At 42.5% G+C, this 20,062-nt stretch overlaps 1 protein-coding gene across 2 annotated transcripts; it reads right to left on the bottom strand.

The window, feature by feature from the left end:
• Window positions 1-514: 514 nt before the first annotated feature.
• On the bottom strand, window positions 515-18,737 carry cdc42ep4a (CDC42 effector protein (Rho GTPase binding) 4a). 2 transcript variants are annotated; one of them, XM_037792718.1, is made up of 2 exons: window positions 18,443-18,737; window positions 515-4,456 (listed from the first exon to the last, which is right to left on the bottom strand). In XM_037792718.1, exon 2 carries the CDS (start codon window positions 4,347-4,349, stop codon window positions 3,306-3,308), a length of 1,044 nt encoding a protein of 347 aa, XP_037648646.1. In that variant the 5' UTR covers window positions 4,350-4,456; window positions 18,443-18,737; the 3' UTR covers window positions 515-3,305. The 2 variants fall into 2 exon arrangements, with proteins under 2 accessions (XP_037648646.1, XP_037648647.1); XM_037792719.1 differs by lacking the exon at window positions 18,443-18,737 and adding an exon at window positions 6,696-6,888.
• Between the last annotated feature and the right edge of the window lie 1,325 nt (window positions 18,738-20,062).

Raw genomic sequence — 20,062 nt, forward strand, 5'->3', positions numbered from 1 at the left:
ATACACATATATATACACTCACATGATGCGTAGTGTAGTCAGCTCTGCACTTAAAAATAACTTCTTATTAACTTTTCACTTGTAAACACCATGGATTTATAAACACAACGGTAGATACCGTTCGCTGTATTGCTAATTTCATCTGTGGTCGTTTAATCTGGTGCATGTGTACGTCTGCGGCAGGTTGATGACTCTCCCGGCCGCAGAAAAGTATTATTTTACCGCACTTCGCCACTATAAGCCTTTTGACTCTTCTGTCTCACACACACACAAACACACACACACTCATGAGTCATCATAGCATTATCAGCTTGTATAACGAATACTTTAGAGACACATCCAACTAGGCCTCAATTGCTTCCTTCCTTCCTCTTGTGGGGGGGCCAAAGAATAGGGATAGGAAACCGAGAAGGCAGTCAACGAATTCCTTTGTTAATGCTGCTGATTGAGTAGCACTTATATTGCATTATGCATATTGCAACTCCCGATGCACTGAGACAAAGTGGCCATAAAATATGCAGCAGTATTTCTTTTATTGAAAAATATAGGTTATTTGGATAACACAGAAAAGGATAACAGTAAAGAAGTAAGGCATAATATACAACATTATACAGAAAGGGCAACGCTGACATCTTACCATTCGCACAAACTTGTTAACCCTAGAAATTACCTGAATATATTATGTAGTGTTTGAGTGATTGGAATATAAATATCCAGTTACGCAAATTCATTCTTTCTCCCCCTTTTTTTTTTTTTTTTTTTTTTAATAACACTTCTTTATTTTTTTCAACCTACAAGCTGAAGCTCAGCCTTAAACTTAAATTCAACAGTGATTACCCATACAGAGAGGGAAGTGCCAGACAGATTTGACAGGCTCTCCCAAAAGTGAGCTTCACAAGTAAAATTATTTTTGGCTAGAAAATTATGATTTGGCACATCTGTCAGTTTCAGTTAAGGCAGTGAAATCAATCAGCGCAACTGAGCCTCGATACTTCTGGCCGCAGCTTTTAATGATGCAAGAGATACAGTCGGGCTGCAATGACTATGCAACTTGCATAAAAAATAGCAAGCTTTTTTTGTTAATGCTCTTGCATCTATCGCTGGCTGTCTTTCTTTTTCATCCACTCTATAAACAGACTTAACATAAACATAGCAAAGTTTCTTTTTGTTTTCAAAGATAAAAAAACAGGTATTAAACACCAAATACTAGTAGTGTCTGGTTTAATTGTGCCTGCTGATTTTCAACAATACATACCCTAAAGCCCTCCTCATGAGTAGTAGTGGAAACTGTTTTATACATAAAGGCTATGGGCGAGCCGTTTTTAACATTAATAGCTAGACTGGATATTCATTAGAGATATCTGAAACGTCATTCTGCCTGGTCAAAATTCAAGATATCTGTAATTACATTTTTCACCGGTACGATTCCAACTACTTTTGCCATTCATGTGTATGCAGACATCCACAATTCAGTTGCAGATATCCGCAATGTGAATTACAGATATCTACAACTTAATTCTGACTAGTCGTAATTCCAGTTCAAGATATCTTTAATTCCCCTCGATTCAAGATATCTACATTGACCTTTTTAAGATATCTTAAATTCAATTTTGACTAATCAGAATGACGTTGTAGATATCTTGAACTGGAATTATGACTAGTCAAAATGATGTTGTAGATATCTCAAACTGGAGTTAGGAATAGTGATCATTTAATTGGAGATATGAGTTAGTTATTGATCCGGGAAGTTTGAATCTGTGAATATCTTTCAAACTTTACCGAACTATCCAAGTTGGCAAAAGCTTCTGCGAACACTGTTCAAATGCTTTGTTGGGCCAATATCCAATGGGAAGCCTTGTAATGAGCAACGTCATTCACAACAACTCTGACTAGTCATGATGACCTTTGAGATATCTGTAACTGTTATTTAGGATGTGTGACGAGTCGAGTGTTGTTTTCAGTGACATCACTGCAGTTAGAGATCTCTGTCATTTAGTCAGAATGATGTTATAGATATCTTGAATACAAATTATTTTGAAAAATGCAATTGTGGATATCTCTAATGTTAATACCGGATAGTCAAGCTTAGCTATTAAATGTTAAAACGGCTTGCCATGTAAAAAGGCAGCCCAAGGACTAATGAGGATCATAATCCTTTGCACAGTTCAGTTGCACCACTGCAGCTGCTCGGATGTACGCAAACAAGGAAGGAAGTGGTTGTCAGACTCTTTTCAGTTTCAAACGTCGAAAATGACAAATTAGTAACAGGAAGATGGAGACAATTCATGTCAGTCATCATAAATCTGTAACATCATCATCATTACGGCTTCAGGGTAGGGAAAAAAAATCATTGGAAAAGAGAAACAAACACAGTGTACATACAATCCCCCTCACACTACCCTTCACACCTCTGGCTTCCTGTAGTAACACCATGCTTTATAGTAAATGCAGGCCAATCCATCTCCATTAACTTTACCACCCTGCTTCTGTCTAATTTACACTGAGGCTAATCCTGTGTGGCGCACTCAGTGAATTAAAAACAGGAGAATTTTGGGCTTTGTGGTCCGGCTTTAGAGCAGGAAATGGCAGCCTTTGAGCGGCGTCACAAGGACCCTGAGTTGCACAAGGGAGAAAACTCTGACAAATCTATGGCACTTGACTATATTATTTTCAGATGAAAGGGGCTCAAGGCAGGGCTTCACACTCCAGTGACAAACACAGCCCCCTTTATTGTGACAAGATACCCACCAGTAATCCTGCGGTGACAGAGGCCGTCTGTTCAGCTCAGGCCTCATGATGTCCCACAGCCAGCGAGAGAAAGCACAACAAGCAGAGAGGCGAACCAAATTTGAAAAGCACATGTGACGCGTCAAGTGAGAGGAAAGGCGAGACAAAGCGTGAACTGAGCTTTAGTTATGGAAAGTGTTTTTCCTAAAAGTTTCTTTCTAACCCGTCCTCCCTGCTTGCTTCTGGAATGTTCCATATTCAAAGAGTGGCTGCTCTTCCATGTCAGCTCCCTCAGTGTTCAAAAGGCGGAGACGGATTGACAGACAGTGGAGGGGAAAAGGCTCTCTGACAGATGGAGTTTGGGCTCTTCCAAAAGGAGCAGTCACTCTCTCCTTGCAGACCTACAAAGTAAGAGTCCTCCGTCTTCTTCACAGTCCCATTCCCACAGTACCCGACAACAGTGTCTCTTTTCTGTTCAAGTGCAAATCCACACTGTCTGAGGACTTGCTAGTTTCACATAATCCCCCTTCCAGAGCGCTGTCCTATTTTTTTTTTTTTTTTTAGAAGACTTCAGAGTCTCATACGCGGATCTCATCGTCTTCATCCTCCAAGAAAGAGGAGAAGTTGCTGTCCTCCTCTGGCGGGGCGCTAAAGGTGGCGCTGTCTGTATCTCCTGCATACGTCTGGCTGTTTGGTTTCTCGTCCAGGGCAGCCGAGCCAGAGCTGGACATGGAGCAGCTGTCTAGATGCTGCAAGTGTTTGGGCCGAGTCTCGGGAGTGTACTCTGGGGTGTACGGACCTCCGTTCTCAGGCGCCAAGTCTACAGAGCTGGCTGGATGCATAGGGGCCGGCTGTTCTGCAGCTTCTTCCTCCATCTCCATCTCCTCCTCCGCATCCACATCTTTTTCTCTCTCCACGCTGTCCTCTTCGCCACCGTGGGTGCTGAGAGGCGGCGAGGCCCGGCCCTCGCTGCTCTTGCCCTCCTCGTAGCCGAGATCGTCCTCCTCCTTCTCCATCACCCCCAGGATGTCGCCCATCATGGAGGGTCCGAGGTCGACATGGAAAGACATTACCGACTCGGCGTGCTTCATGCCACCTCCGTAGTGGTGGGAGCTCTCCGGAAGCTCAGTCAGCTCCCCGAAGCTCCGCTCTTGCAGCTCCAGGAAGTGAGCGGTTGCAGCTGCGCCTCTCCCGTCCACCTCCCCGATTTGCTTTAAAGGACTCGAGGACAAACTCTTCGCCACCATACCGTCCCCGCTGCCATCATCATTGAGGAAGGGCAGAGACATGGCATTCTTCACATAGGTGGGTGAGCCACCAGGGGTCAGCAGGGTGCTCTGCTGGTCCACTCGGTTCACCGACTGGGAGCGCTTGCTGCTCCTGAAGGTGCGAGACAGGAGGCCGGGCCGGGGAGAGCGGGGGAAGAAATTGTTCTCAGGGGGAGGTTCACCTGAGCGGGTGCTGAGGAAGGATGTGTCTCCGAACGCGTCGCCGCTGCGGCCTACATGCATGGTGTGGCGGAAGTCGCCCAGCGGAGCGCTGATCATCTCCCTGGTCAGGTCCATGCGGGAGCGGCGCTTGGTCTGGGAGGAGCCAGACACTAGCTGTTTTAGGATGGGCATCGTGGTTGTTTTCTTATGGACAGAGAGCTTCCAAATCTTGAATATAATCCTTGTTAGAGACCTTGGAATGAATATTGATCCTCCTCAATTGCGGTCAGCCTGGGAACCTGGAAAATGGAAATAGAATAGACTTTAATTCTTTTGATAAATTAATCCTTCAATTTCTTTTTTATTCAGTTTATGGGATTTTTCACATAACATAAAAAACATACACTTCACATTGCACATAAAAGACACACCTACATACAACACATAACGGCACGTTGAATATAAAGTAAGGAAGGCACATTCATACTTGCTGACAAGGTAGTAAGATCATATAATCAGACTCTTAATAAAAAAAACGCTCAGAATTTAAAAAAAAAAAGAACATCAGTTCACTGCAAGGTCTTTACAAAGTCTTCCCCCTCCAGAAATTTTATGAATGAGCCCAAATTCAATTTAAAATTTTAAAATAAGTACGTCCATTTGTCAAAATGTGATGCACAATCAAAGAGCATCTCCATGCCAAACACATTTACAAGTCTCTAAAAGAAACATACAACCTAAATCAAATAAAGGTAACCTATAGACAGCTATTTACTACACATTATCATTCATAATATCCGCATTTGGCTTTTAAAATCCCATCAAGTAAATAAAAACACTTGTAAAAAATTCAGATGTGTCCACTAATTACAAGAGCTGAAGCTACCAATTATCCAACTCCATAATGATAAGCAGCCTTATCCCAACATCTCTGTGAGATGACCTCTGAAATACACTGGGGAAAAAAAAAACACAGGGAACACCACAGGATTCTGCTTTAACTGCATTCTAATTGAGAGCAAAACATCAACCACATGAATCGGCGAGGGATAGTCGAGGGCTGCCAGGGATTTTCTGGTGCGAAGCTCAACTCTGACTGAACAGCATGCAGCATATGACCAATAGTTAATCTTCTACTCACAGACAAAGTAGGGCGGTGCAATTAATCAAATGACTACAACAATAAAAGCGGTAACTTCCGAATCTGGCATTAAAAAAAAATTGATTTCAAAATTAAAAAATAAATAAATTGCGATACATAAGTGAATCGATTTTTTCCCCCCACCCTTATCTCAACGTGCACCAGATTGACATATTTAACTTTAAAATGTAAGCACAAATAGTTTTTTCTAAATGCATGATGTATCAAAAGTCGATGAGCAATCATGTCGTGATTATGATTTTTGCCATAATCGATCAGCCCTAAGACAAAGTCAACTAGAATTGCACTCGGAGAATGCAGACCTCCGCCAATGCGTGACTTTAAAAACAGATCACAGCTCCCAGCTGGCTTTTACGTGAGGTGGGCGGCTTATTATTAACACGGTGTGTTTCCGTGTAACGCATCGGCGGATGCCTCTCTCATTCAGCAGCCTTGTTATGTCTGTGTAACGTTACACTACGTTACACTACGTTACAGGTCATCCTGTGAGCTACCGCTTTGTTCTTTCTCACCACGGGCGGCCAGCAGCTTCCGCACACACATCCACACACCTATCTCTCTGCTCTCAGAAGGAGGCGGGGTCACGCGTCATCAACGCGTCATCAGTTACACTGCGCATGTGTTATACCCTGTGGTTTTAATACTCAGGCTAATCGGAATCCTTAAAAATATTCCTGAATCCGGAGTGACCAATGATTCGGAGCACCATCAAAATGTAATGGATTGTTCATTTTGGCCCACGCCACCGCTCCAAAAAATTTCATTCAAATCCATCGTGGACTTTTGGAGTAATCCTGCTAACGGACAAACATACAAATCAACAAACCAACAAACAAACCAGCGCCGGTGAAAACATAACCTCCTTCCTAAGCCTTTGGCCTTGGCGGAGGTAATTATCCAAGAACAATAATAACACCCCTCTCAACTGCTATTCAACAATCACCGAAGCATTGTTTTGACAAATGTATATGAAAATTTAATCAGAGACGTGAGAAATGAGACAAGTCCCTAGCCATCTTCTTCTTCTTCTGAGACAACCGTGTTTGAGCCCCGGGAGGTTTGGGACTGACGGTTGATAGTTTTTGCATTATTGAAACATGCAGCCCAGACAGAGGAAACCTCACCACAGGCTGACAGCTACTAGTCGCTGCTGCTTCCGCAGGTGCTGCTGCAGTGGAGGACAGGAGCAGGGTGTCTCATTAGCGATACATCCCGGCATATAAAATACACATAAACGAGCACTGTCACGGTGGTCTGCAAAAAAATGCAGTGCAAGCAGTTTTCTACAGACAGACATCAGAAAACACATGCACCTCTAACTTGTGGGTGGAAAGTCTCTATGGTTACACACAAGCAGGCCTGTAGGAAACGCTTACCTTGCCGTCTGCAGTGTGCACATAGTGGCTCTTTCTTTGTTTGCCCGCACGCTAGCACAGGAAGATCATTACAAGTCAGCGACTTAACCCTGACTTTGGACTTCTTACAGGCTTCAAAAGATATGAAAGTCAGTTGTTTATGGTAGAAGTGCCGTTGGGAGGTTTCGGCTGTTTAATGCGTTGACCTCGTTCTTCTGTCTCCACCCCCCCTTCCCCCGCGCCTTTGCCAGCTGAGCCTCTACTCCTCTTCCTGTTAATGCCCTCACCTGCTTTGGTTTCCATGGAAACACCCTCCTGCGAGCGAGCAACAGCGCTTCCTGTCACGGGCTGCGGAAGGCTTCGGGCTCGAACAAGCGTGCAACACATGGCCTCCTTCTGTGTCAACCCAGAGCTCATACAACAATATGCCCTTTTAATGTGGTGCCTGCTATGTTTTCACTCAGTCACTCCATCCATGTTGTGTGTATTTTTACTGGTAGACATGGGAATTAGTAAGACTTAAAGCTGTCAAAGTTAACGTGATAATGACGCGTTTACTCAAATTTGTTTTAAGGCCACTAATTTCTCTAACGCAATTTACTATTTTTAGGTTGTAGCTGTCTCAGTTTTAAAGCTAAAGTGAAGATACTGGTATCATATGAAACTAGAAAACCTAAGGAAACCATTGGTACCAACCATGTCATACTACTTTGTCACCAAGGAAGTTCAATAACGCTCCAAACTTGCGCAAAATTTTGGCGAGGAAAAACTGGCATGGCCATTTTCAAAGGGGTCCCTTGACCTCTGACCTCAAGATATGTGAATGAAAATGGGTTTTATGGGTACCCACGAGTCTCCCCTTTACAGACAGGCCACTTTATGATAATCACATACAGTTTGGAGCAAGTCATAGTCAAGTTAGCACACTGACACACTGACAGCTGTTGTTGCCCGTTGAGCTTTAGTTTGCCATGTTATGATTTGAGCATATTTTTTTATGCTAAATGCAGTACCTGTGAGGGTTTCTGGACAATATTTGTAATTTCTTTGTGTTGTTAACTGATTTCCAATAATAAATATACACATACATTTGCATAAAGCAGCATATTTGCCCACTCCCTTGTCGATAAGAGTATTAAATACTTGACAAATCTCCCTTTAAGGTTGTGAACAGATAGAAAATGTGCGATTAAATTGGCGATTAACTATGGACAATCATGCGATTAAATAATTTAATTGATTGACAGCCCTAATAAAAATAGACACATGTTATAAAGTATCTATAGCAAAAGAAACATCGATTAAGTTTGCAGCATTTTTGACTCAGGCCAATGTGAAAACTTTCCATAAACTCCAAATAATATTTGTGCCAAAACACACAAACAAGAATACTTTTTTTTTTTTTCTCGCAGAAACATGTTTATAATTGAAGCTGCATGTTCTGATTTGTTTTTTTGTGGGGGGGGAAATAATGAGAAGGAAATAATTCACACCCGGCCAAAAAACATTTTGTTTTTCTGACTAGTTGCTTCTGGGTGGCATAATCAGGCGAGGAAAAACAACCAGCGGATGAAACAAGAGGGGGACGGTGAAAGCCCGCCTCCCACTCCTCCATCTCAACCCCCCCCAGGCCAGGATCAAGCTGAAAAGCTCAACGGTGCCCACTGCAGGGACATGGGTGCAGAAATTTGTTACAGACCAGCAGGCAGATTGTTCATCAGCTGAATCTAAACCAGATCCAGCAGATGCCTTCAGCAGTTAAACCTGATTCACAGCCCTGCTGTATTTATAGCTGTGTGTATCTGTGTGCATGTGCGTTGGGTGTACACAAAAGTGGAAAAGGGCCTGAGAAGGCAGCAGTTAGCGTGGGAACTACGGGGTCACAGCAGGGGGATTGACTTTATAAACAGACTTTCACAACACTCGGGGTCTGGCTGCAGCAGGGAACCCTGGAGACACACTATGTAGGACGGAAACCGACGGGACGAGCAAATGAGGCACATCTGCATCTTTTCACCATGACAGCGAAATCGGAAACCGTTTACACACTCACTCCACACTGACCTACAGACCTCGAGACCTTTTGAATGACATTTTTTAAAGATGACTGACCAACTCTTGATGTGGCATTTCTCAGCTGCTGAGTAAAAAGCAGCAGTGAGCAACTTGAGCACACTGGGAATGTTTCCAAACCGTCGCCGATGCCGCTTCACTTCTCTCATCTCTTCACATCTGTTCGGGGTAAATGATATTCCAACCCATTTCCCCCCAAATGGATTTATGTCATGGGAAATGTAATGCTAGCTCTGTTTATAGATCGCATAACTCAATTATCAATATAAATACCTAGACTGGGTTATAGCCACTACTTTGTGGGAAGAAAATACACGCCCACTTCTTCTGAGGGAAAAGCACAGAAATAACGTAGGAAGGACGTAAACAGAAAGGAGTTTTTTTTTTACTAGAAAGGGAGCATTAAATCAGACGGTAACCTGAGTACATTCACCCGGGAGAATTTCGGCTCTCAGAGGAAATGCTGCAGTCATTTCTAAACACCGTTGACAGATGCTGCATCACAGGAAGTGAAAAAACAAGCTTAAGCTATGACTCAATCATATCTCACTCTCATACCGTCTACATGCATCCATTAAAGGACCAGTGTGTAACAATTAGGAGGATCTATTGGCAGAAATGGAATATAATATGAATAAGTATGTTTTCTTTAGTGTATAATCATCTGATAATAAGAATTGTTATATTCTTGTTAGCTTAGAATGAGACGTTTATATCTACATTGGGAGCGGGTCCTCTCTTCACGGAGTCTGCCATGTTGCACCGCCATGTTTCTACAGTAGCCCAGAATGGACAAACCAAACTCTGTTAACTTTTCCTGCTTGGGCCGGAGTCGATGACATTACTCGCTCCTGTCGCCGCCGCTCTCTCTCTCTTGCTTCACCACTCACTTCCCACATACACACACACACTCTACACACTGGCTCTGCTCCAAATGGCCACCGTAGCTCTCCAACACGCTTGGCACACGGGAGAGGCTTCACTTGGTTGTAATCACCACTAGATACCTCCTGATCCTACACACACTGTTGCTTTAAGGTTGGACAGCTCGGCTAAAAAAAAAAAAACAAACATGAGGAAACTGTATTTATACGCACGACACTCCTGTTAAACCTGGGTAATTTATGTTTAAGACGAACGTGTGTTTTCACCTCTCATCAATTCTCTCACACTCGGCCAGTCGACACTAATACACAAGAGATCACTCACAGACACACTCAGACATGACTGATGGACCATTTCCCTAATTGAGTATTGATGCCTCTTCTTTGAGCTGAATTCGTCCAGTGTGTATTCTACTGTCTGGGTGAGGGTGTCTGCTGCTGCTGTGGTGGTGGTGGGGGTTCTTTGTGTCTGCCTCATTTAAAGTCACTGACCTGGATGGAGAGCCGTATGACCTGAGGGTGAAATGACATTGGGGGTTGGGAGGCCACATGTGCCCAAATCTGTGTGAAAAACAGGGACTAAAGTAGCTGGTTCCCTCCGTCCTACCGACATCTCAAACTGCTCTGCCTGTAAAATCACTCTGACCATTTGCAAACATCCCATTTGTTATCATTCATTCCCATATGTTTAAAGTGAGCAAGAGGTATTGTTCAGTAGCACACACTGGCACACACACATGTTCTAGTAATTAAGCAGACAAATGGCCTCTGGAAGATAGGTATCTGCTATGCAACTCAGTTAGCGGGGCTGAATGTCTCATTTAGGAAGGAGCAGCCCAAGGACAAACAGTGGAAATCACATTATCTCTCCATCATACAGACAGGGAACAACAGACATCAGGCCGACGCTGCCCTCTGAGATGAATACAGCAATGAGAGAAAACACACGGCTCCGATGACAAATTACAAAATAAAGCCCTCCTACTTACATAAAAGCCAGATTTAGCAGCAAATGGTCCATTTTATGGCACTCAGTCTAAGCGGCGCGTTATTTGCTTGTGGTGTTTCGATTCAGATCAAGCTGTTGACCTACAGGGTATCTCGAGTGCCCTCCTGTAACACCACCCATTTTCCACGCCACTCTCCAACATACAGCGAGAAAGCCAGGGGCTCATTCTGATCAAATCCTCTGTGGTCTAAAGAGCAAGGGCACTGTGTTACTGTGAAATGCTGAAAATGATGGAGAAACGCCGGGCATGGTAACAGTCGACCTTGGCCTGTGTGTGCTCGCTTTATTTTTTGTGACCAACTATTTTATAGCACTTTGATAGATATAGAGCTGAAACAATTAGTCGATTAATCCATTAGTCAAAAAATGTTTGGGTAGGAGCGCTTCCTGGATTCAAAACGAGTTAGTTTGAGGTGCTCTTTGGACACAAAAATCACAAGAAAACTCCAAAGCACTCTCTTTTTAAACAATTAAAACACCTTTTAAACATCAAGCCTTCATCAGAGATTAAAAAAACATGACTTTTTTAATGCTTTTTGCGACTCCCTGACAAAGGCTTGATTCCGAAACGCGTCAAGAGTTTGCTTTTAGGTCTTTCATGACTATGCCATTACAATAAAGGCATTTTAATTGTTGCCTTGGGAGTTTTCTTGTAATTTTTGTGTCTAATCAGGTAGTAAATTGACAGAAATTTAATTGGCCACTGTTTTGATAATCAACGAATCCTCGTTTTTTTCGAGTAAAAATGCCGAAAGAGGTTGTTCCAGTTTGTCCAATGTGAGAATTTGCGTCACTTTAGGCTGGATTTTATACGATACGTCCAATATCGTCTATCACGATATAGATAATTTCATATGTCCATAACGATATATACTGTATATCACGATATGGCATGTTTTCTGGTAGTTCAATAATTAAACAGTCTAAATGAAATACCACATGGTAAAGCCTATTTTTGTTTACTCCTGTGTGAATTGGCAAATTAAAAGTACTGAGTATTTTCTCATTTTATTAAGAAATTTAGTGCAAAAGGTACACAGCCGTTTCATGTGACATTATACAGAACAATTAAACAAGTATTTCCAGTCCAGATATACACTGACTATGTATACATGCATGCACACAAATACAGAGTAATCAGATTAGGACAACAGTTTGATTTAACTGAGTTTGTTAGTATGTACAACGTTATTGTGTATGATATACGATTCCATTGAAAGACGATAAATTATGATATTAACTTATCGCCCAGCCCTACTTTGGGCTCTGGGAAACTGTGACGGGCACTTTTCATTATTTAGACACTCATCAATTAATTGAGAAAATAACTGCCAGATAAATCAATAATGAATAGTTGCAGCCCTAGATACAAACATAATCCAACCATGAAGGCAAAAATGAGACGTGTCCTTAATCATAAAGACATGAATAAAACACCACCAGTAGACTTCCTCCAAAAAAACTTAGAAAAAAAGCCTCTGAGGACAGCGAGGAGAAGATAAAAAAAAGCCTTCCTGTGTGTATTTCACAAGCACAGACAGCAAAAAGAAAACTCACATATCAGTGTTGCTGCCGTCCCTACTCATACCTGGCACGCTGGTGTGAGGCGGTCTGTTATGCTAATGTCACACCTCACCCAGCAGGACACTCTGCTCGCTGAGGATCAAAGCTCGACATATTTTTAGAGCTTCCCTGCTAATAAAAGTGCCTGCAGGGTTTTCGAATTGGCATTCATATCAATGGGTACTAAATGCGTAGCTATCCTTAGATCAGCGAGTGGAATATTTGAGGTAAGCAGCTTGGTGCTGGAAGAACAAACTTTGCAAGAACTCAGCGGTGTTTAAAAATAGCATTTGGTGTTACTGGTACATGATTATACAACTAAACAGATTATGAATCTATATAATCAGAGTGGAACTGTTGCTGCATTATCAATAGGACAACTATAAAAGTCTGTATTAGTTACACAAGCAGGTCAGAGAGAGAGAGAGAGAGAAGGAGGAAAAGTGATGGACAAATGATGACCAGGACAGAGCAGAGATTTCAAAAGAGCCCCGACAGCCAATGAAAGGCTTCCTTGTGGAGAATGGGCCTGCGGCGAGTCAGCGCGACGTGTACCAGCTGACCTTTGATACCCGAGAGCCTCCAGAGGAGACGTCTGACTCGTCTCTTTTACATTTTACAGCCGACACAGCCTCCAGACACGACACTCCATCTCTTTCTCTGCGTCCTCCGCTTTGGATGCGACTGACAGCTTTTATTACAAACACAAACAGCGGATGGCAGACAAGAACGCTGTGCTCCACACTTCAACGCGTTCAAGAATGAAAAGTGTTCTGTGGGTTAAACATGACTGATACACAACATTTTTTTTTTCACAATGCCTTTTTTATACACAAACACAATATTGTCTGTTCCCGCTCTGCGCTGTCGCCTCTGATCGGAATAAAAAGTTAAAAACGTGCGACTGAAGTGGCAGCCAGCATGGCTCAACAATAACGTCATCTGTGTACTGGGCATGGCATCTAAATACAAACAGAGAGGGGGCGGGGGGGCAGACATTGGCACCACTCCGGCATTTCGAGTATTTCAAAAATAATGAGCAGAAAGGAGGTTGACATTGGCGCTATCAACGTAAGAGCACGCCAGAAACAACCACTTAACACTATTTAGAATGTTTTTCGATAATGAGACATGGCTAAAAAACCTTCCCAGCTTTTTCATTCTCAGCCAGCTGGACCTGCAAAGGTCAACGACCACCTCCAGGTCATTAATAACGTCCCCCGTCTACACAAAAAGACGTCTGAGTGCTCTTAAACTGCACACAGAATTGCATGAATCTGCACTGAGATAAGTGACAGACAAACAGCCATTAGCCCACTGCTTCTCAACAGATCACACAGACACAACTACACGTGATGGAAGTGTTTCATGGAGGAACGTGTCAAAGCCCAGACACACCAAGCTGACGATCGGCTCTCGGACAGTTTGGGGACGTCTGTGAGCGTCCGCTGGCCTAGTTTTTGCAGTGTGTCCTGCACCCTTGGCTTTAATCTGCACGTGTCTAAAGCCTGCTGGTGTGGAGATTTATTTCATCTTACACAGGCGCAGAACGTACGTGGTATTGGCCGTCGGTTGTAGTCTTTGTAGTGTGTTCAAATGCAACTTTTTGGCCAAGACAAAGGTGACGTGAGGCGACTCAAAGGTCGGCCTTCGTCGCCACTGGTTCCGTGATGTCTGGTTGGTGTGTCTGGGCCTTCAGCGTGTTATGTGCTACGTCCAACAGGAAGGGCTGGGAGAAAATGAGGCAGAAAACCCTCCCATCTCTCCGGAAATCTACTCAGCCTGCCCTTCCTGACCACTCAGAATGTAAACACGTCCTCCATCACACTGTATTACTGATGGGCTAACCAAACAAACACAGCTCATATCTCCATCTACACATAGTTGTAATAACCTACAGGGCTGTGGGACAGTGCTGGGAACTAAATGGAACCCGTAGCAGTACACGGAGCGCCGCAGGTTCAGCCTGCATTAATTAATTTTAGAAGCCCAACACAAGCGGATCTCAGCCGAGTCGCAGCCGATGACAGCTCTGGCCTCGGGGCCCAGGTGTCCCTATCGTCACCCAGGACAGACTGTCACAGACCGGCCAGGTGTCGCTTTCTCACTCTCTCTCATAAGAGCTGCAGAGGAGGAGTGAGGTTACATTTTGAAACACTCAAGTGGAAACTCCTCAAAGGAAAGAATGCTGGGAAATTATGGGATCTTGCATTTAAGTGCGAGAGTGCCATAATTACGGGGTCAGAACAGCAGAAAAGCAACGAAATGCAGAAGCTGGAGGGAAGCCAAAGAAGAAGCTATCAAAGAAAATACAAGAAACCACTTGACTTGTGCATGACAACCATTTCACTTTTGAGTGGATAATAAGTGTGCTGTGCATGTGGAATTTAAGATCCAATTATTGGATTAATACAAATCAAATAGTCAAGAAGGGTAAAAACCAGTCTTCTGGTCAGCCATCATAACATTTGTGCAGTGTCATTGTCTACCACTGAGCTGATTAGGGCTGTTTATTGGCTATAACCTGGCGATACGATACGTATCATGATACAGGGGTAACCATTCAATATATTGCAATATATTGCGATACTATAAGCAAGGCGATAATTGTCATAGTATGAAGAACACACCAGATATACACCATTTTAGACTAGGCAAAAATAACACACTTATACTGCATGGTTTTTGCCCCAAACTGCATGTGATTATCATAAAGTTGGCATGTCTGTGAAGAGGAGACTCGTGGGTACCCATAGAACCAGTTTTCATTCACATATCTGGAGGTCAGAGGTCAAGGGACCCTATTGAAAATGGCCATGCCAGCTTTTCCAGTGCCAAGATTTAGCGTAACTTCGGAGCGTTATTTAGCCTCCTTTGCGACAACGTAGTTAAAAACTGAGCCCGCTACAACCTCCGAATGATTGAATAACGGCCGGGCCCAACAGCCGGCCGTCAGATTTTTAAGAGGTTAATTCAAAATCTAAACAGTGTTTTGGAGACTACAGAATACAGTATCTAAAAACATGATATCGTAATACTCCTAGCGTCCAATATTTACAACCAAACAGGATGGCAGAGAAGAATACACATTTCCTCCGGCTCATAGTACCAACCCCAGCCTACTGGGTCACACCGCAAAGCATGCTGGATCCCACCAGAAAACAATGGCACCAAACAAAAGACACAGGAACAAACACAGCATTCACACAGTGGAACATGAGACGCCCTGATGTTGGGACAAGGTTATAAAAAAGGTAGGTGGGTGGCAGCGTACTGAATGAACTTTATGTCAAACTGGCAAACCATAAATAGTGCAATGAGAGAATTTTCAACAGCTAGTAAATTATCCGCTGAGCTGGGATTTATGTTGTAACTAAGAGCAATGACAACAACCCAACATGTTACTTATTTCTACACATCCTTCAAACGTCCTGTCATGTCCTCTATAATAAGGCAGAAGTTTACTATCGCCATCCTCAGAGGCATTCCAGGGGAAAAAAATAACAGTTTATATTGGTATTTCCTGGAATGTGAAGGGGCTGGACGCCGGGACACACACATTGCCACAAATGAGCACACAAAACTGCCGACATGTTCAAACACGGGCGCGGGACCATACACTCACTGGCCACAAATAACACACTGAAGTTGCACTTCAGCACCGCGGCGTAAAGGATTTTCGAGATGCTGTAAACCAGATTCTGAGCAGGTTGTGTTTCCTGGGCGGCGAGCCAGCGAATGCTTGTCTACACTGTGCTGTGTCCAATAACAGAGTGGTTGGCACAGTGTCCGACACCACACGGAGGACGGATAACTTTCACCTCCAGGCACTAAACACATGTCTCCTGCAGGCAATTAGACGCTTTGTAATTTAAGAAAGAGAGAAAAAGTAGAGGGAGCAGGAAACCTGTGCGGGCTGGTTGAGAAAATGTGTCCTGAAATTCATTTCAGAGGCACTTCTGGGGGAGAAAAAGTAAACAAGCTAAGCCTGTGACACATCAATCTTGGCGATGAGGCTTGCTTGTTTGCTGAGTCGTCGACCTAAATCCATCACAGCGTGCGGGGCAGAACACTTTGACGTCTCACAAAGCCCTGTTTGGGGTGAGACGGGTCAAATGTCACATTATACCTGCGAAAACAAAGAAAGCCACCCAATGTGCCTCACAAGGACTGATAACATTATCTCCTCAAACAATAGTGGAGGAGTTCTTATCAGTATGGCGGTGATGTAGTGATGGCCTACACACCTGAGGCCTTATCACCTTATTATCCCAGTCAATGAGCTCATCAGACGCCGTCGTGACACCCCTGCCAAGCAAACTGACTGCCAAGTAAACAGGCTCTGGGGTACGTGGGTAATGAACTGGACAAACAGGACAGGCGTGCACTGCATGGTGGGGCAGGAAGTGTGTATACACAACACAGTCTCACGGCAGTTTGTGAAAGAGTCACGAAATTGAATCTATTTGATTTGTGTAAATAGACACAAATTTGTGTCGTGGCGCACGTGTCACTTTCCAATCTTTTCAAAATAAAACTACTTAGTTAGGTTTAGGAATAGATCAACTTGGTTAGGTTTAGGCAACAAAACTACTTAGTTAGGTTTAGGAAAAGATCAACTTGGTTAGGTTTAGGCAACAGAACTACTTAGGTTTAGGAATACATCGACTTGGTTAGGTTTAGGCAACAAACTACTTGGTAAGGTTTAAGAAATTATTGACTAAGTTAAGTTTCGTCAACAAAACTACTTAGTTACGTTTAGGAAAAGATCAACTTAGTTAGGCTAAGGCAACATACTACTTAGTTAGGTTTAGGAATAGATCAACTTGGTTAGGTTTAGGCAACAAAACTACTTAGTTAGGCTTAGGAAAAGATTGACTTGGTTAGGTTTAGGCAACAAAACTACTTAGTTAGGCTTAGGAAAAGATCAACTTGGTTAGGTTTAGGCAACAAAACTACTTAGTTAGGCTTAGGAAAAGATTGACTTGGTTAGGTTTAGGCAACAAAACTACTTAGTTAGGCTTAGGAAAAGATTGACTTGGTTAGGTTTAGGCAACAAAACTACTTAGTTAGGCTTAGGAAAAGATCAACTTGGTTAGGTTTAGGCACAAAACTACTAAGTTAGGTTTAGGAAAATATCAACTTGGTTAGGTTTAGGCAACAAAACTACTTATTTAGGTTTAGGATAAGATTGACTTGGTTAGGTTTAGGCAACAAACTACTTATTTAGGTTTAGGATAAGATTGACTTGGTTAGGTTTAGGCAACAAACTACTTATTTAGGTTTAGGAAAAGATTGACTTGGTTAGGTTTAGGCAACAAACTACTTATTTAGGTTTAGGAAAATATCAACTTGGTTAGGTTTAGGCAACAAACTACTTAGTTAGGTTTAGGAAAAGATTGACTTGGTTAGGTTTAGGCAACAAACTACTTAGTTAGGTTTAGGAAAAGATAGCGGTTTGGGTTAAAATAACTCTGGAAGTGCCGTAACTAAAGTACGGAAGTTACGTGGCAAACAAATCTACTTTCACTAGTGGTTTAACACGGGAGACGAACACCAGTCTCCTGGGCGAAAGTCCTGTGTTTTCCACCCAGACCTCCTCCCTAAGCGGTGTCTATGTACATGAATCAATACAATACATTTTATGACTGTTTCACGACCAATGTGTATTTTTTTTCGTTTTTTAATCAGCAGATTTTGTGAACCCAGAGCAAACAATCATGATTAAGTTAACACAAATGTTTCAAAATACATCAGTATTGAGAAAAACAAGCATGTGCACACAAAGCAAACAAAGCTCAACATCTGTTCTCTCATATGAGGCCTTTTGCAAGTCAGTGTTCCTTTGGTGGGGGATGATGAGTAAAAATAGGAAATCAATGCATTTCAAGCTACAAAGCATTTCCAATAAAGCTCATAAAATAGCCTCCAATCAAATAAATGCTCCAGGGACCACAAATACGTCTTCCTAAGTGTCCATTTGACAGCACTCTTGCATTTATCATCAGTCTCTCTCTCTCCCATCACAATAAAGCAGGCTGAATCAGGGTGGGTCAATGGCACGAGAACAATAAGTAGCTGACCACAAAAGCGTCAGCTGCCTGGCGCAGCGTGCGCTCTGCTGAACCGCTGAATAAAGCCGCTGTTAAAACACATATTTCTGCCTCATAAACAAACACAAAAAGGTGCATTTTCTGCGGTGTAAGTTTAAGTGCATGCATAAACATTGTAGCGCTTACCGAGCATCCCCATTCATAAAGCCGGCTGCTGCTGCTGCTTCACTTTCAGGCCCCCAGCAGGTTGACTGACGGTGGGGGTGCGTTCAGCAAACCAAGAGGAGGAGACGATGAAACACTCTCCGGAAATCCAAAATAACTCTTGTTAGACAGACAAATGTCTCTTATTTAACATAGAAATGTTGCAGTTGCTGTCAGTGCATCCTCTGAAGCGGTGCTGCTGCTCTGAAGTGCAATAACTCACTACAATGAGCCCAGCCTGCCTCCGTAGTGTGCTTGAACACGCCCTCTTTACATGGCTCCTTAAAGACACAGGCTGCACAGCATGGGGCCTGCCTCATTTCCTTCACCCTTAAATTAGGGGTCTGTGTTCTGAACACTATTATGACACAGTAGCCTATAATAAATAAAACAATAATAAATTGAATACCACCTCTCCATGATGTTTCAGTGGACTAATAGATATTAAAAGACAAAAAAAAAATGCAACTATATTTATATGTTTTGCTCTAAACCCATCTTCTCCAGCAGTCAAGAAAATATTCTGCATTTAATGGGGTATTTATATTGCAAATAGCAGTGTATTGTTTTATAGTTTATATAATTATATTATATTGTATTGTAATTATAATAATCACCAATTTCCTTGTATTTAATTTTTATAAATTTATCATATTTTTTGTTATTTTAATAATCACTTATTTTATTGTATTTAATTAAAATAATTTTATTATATTTTATAGTTATTTTATTAATAATTTATTTTATTGTATTTAATTTGTATAAATATATTGTATTTTATAGCTGGGATCTGTTTCATTTTCAGGCCATTAAATAGGTGTTATCGGTCACTATAAGCACCATAGATGTGGGTCAATAGGAGCCTACTACACCTACTACGTTGTAAAATTTAAACTTAAAAGCAACATTTTCTAACATGTTATAAAACTGAATGAAACACCTATTTAATAGCCTGACAACAGTCTAATCGGATGTTGTCTTTGTGATATCAGAAATGCATTGGCTGATGATGATGTCACTGAGAGGAGAAAAATGCATTGTCATCCTTTGTGAGAACCGGACATATCCAAGGAAGACAGAGAAAATCACATCCTTCCTGCAGTGCCCTACATTATAGTTTTCAGGAGGTGCATGCAGTGTACCTATAGGAGAGACATCTCACTACTTTTACATGGATTTTACTCATGTAATACACAAGCTAACAAGGCTAATAAGTAGGATCCAGTGTCTCTTTGTGCAGATGATTATGCAAAATTCGGGACGATGAGGCAAATCACATTCATTATTTACACATTGAGACAAGACGTCCAAAAGCTCTCATGGGTTTCTCACGTTGATCGATCACTGAAGACCTTTTTTCAGCGGCTGACCCATTTGTTTGACTTTGTGTATTCCAGGCCGATCAGCTGTCAGCGACCGCTCATTAGGAGCTTTTGCAATGGAAATGAGAAGGAAGCAGCAGATAGGTTCACCCCAAGGCTGTCTGTTCATTCTCGCCCTGAGCTCAGGAGACAGGAATGTGTGAATGGTTGATAATTATCAAAGGACAAAAGTCACGCTGCTCCTCCGCTACCTGGGTAGAATGACTACTCACTATTCAAG

The sequence above is a fragment of the Sebastes umbrosus genome, chromosome 14 (genome assembly GCF_015220745.1).
Source record: "Sebastes umbrosus isolate fSebUmb1 chromosome 14, fSebUmb1.pri, whole genome shotgun sequence".
Taxonomy (NCBI): domain Eukaryota; kingdom Metazoa; phylum Chordata; class Actinopteri; order Perciformes; family Sebastidae; genus Sebastes; species Sebastes umbrosus.

Bases quoted from the DNA above. Each gene is read 5' to 3' on its own strand.
- cdc42ep4a (XM_037792718.1), bottom strand. From the start codon at position 4,349: ATGCCCATCCTAAAACAGCTAGTGTCTGGCTCCTCCCAGACCAAGCGC.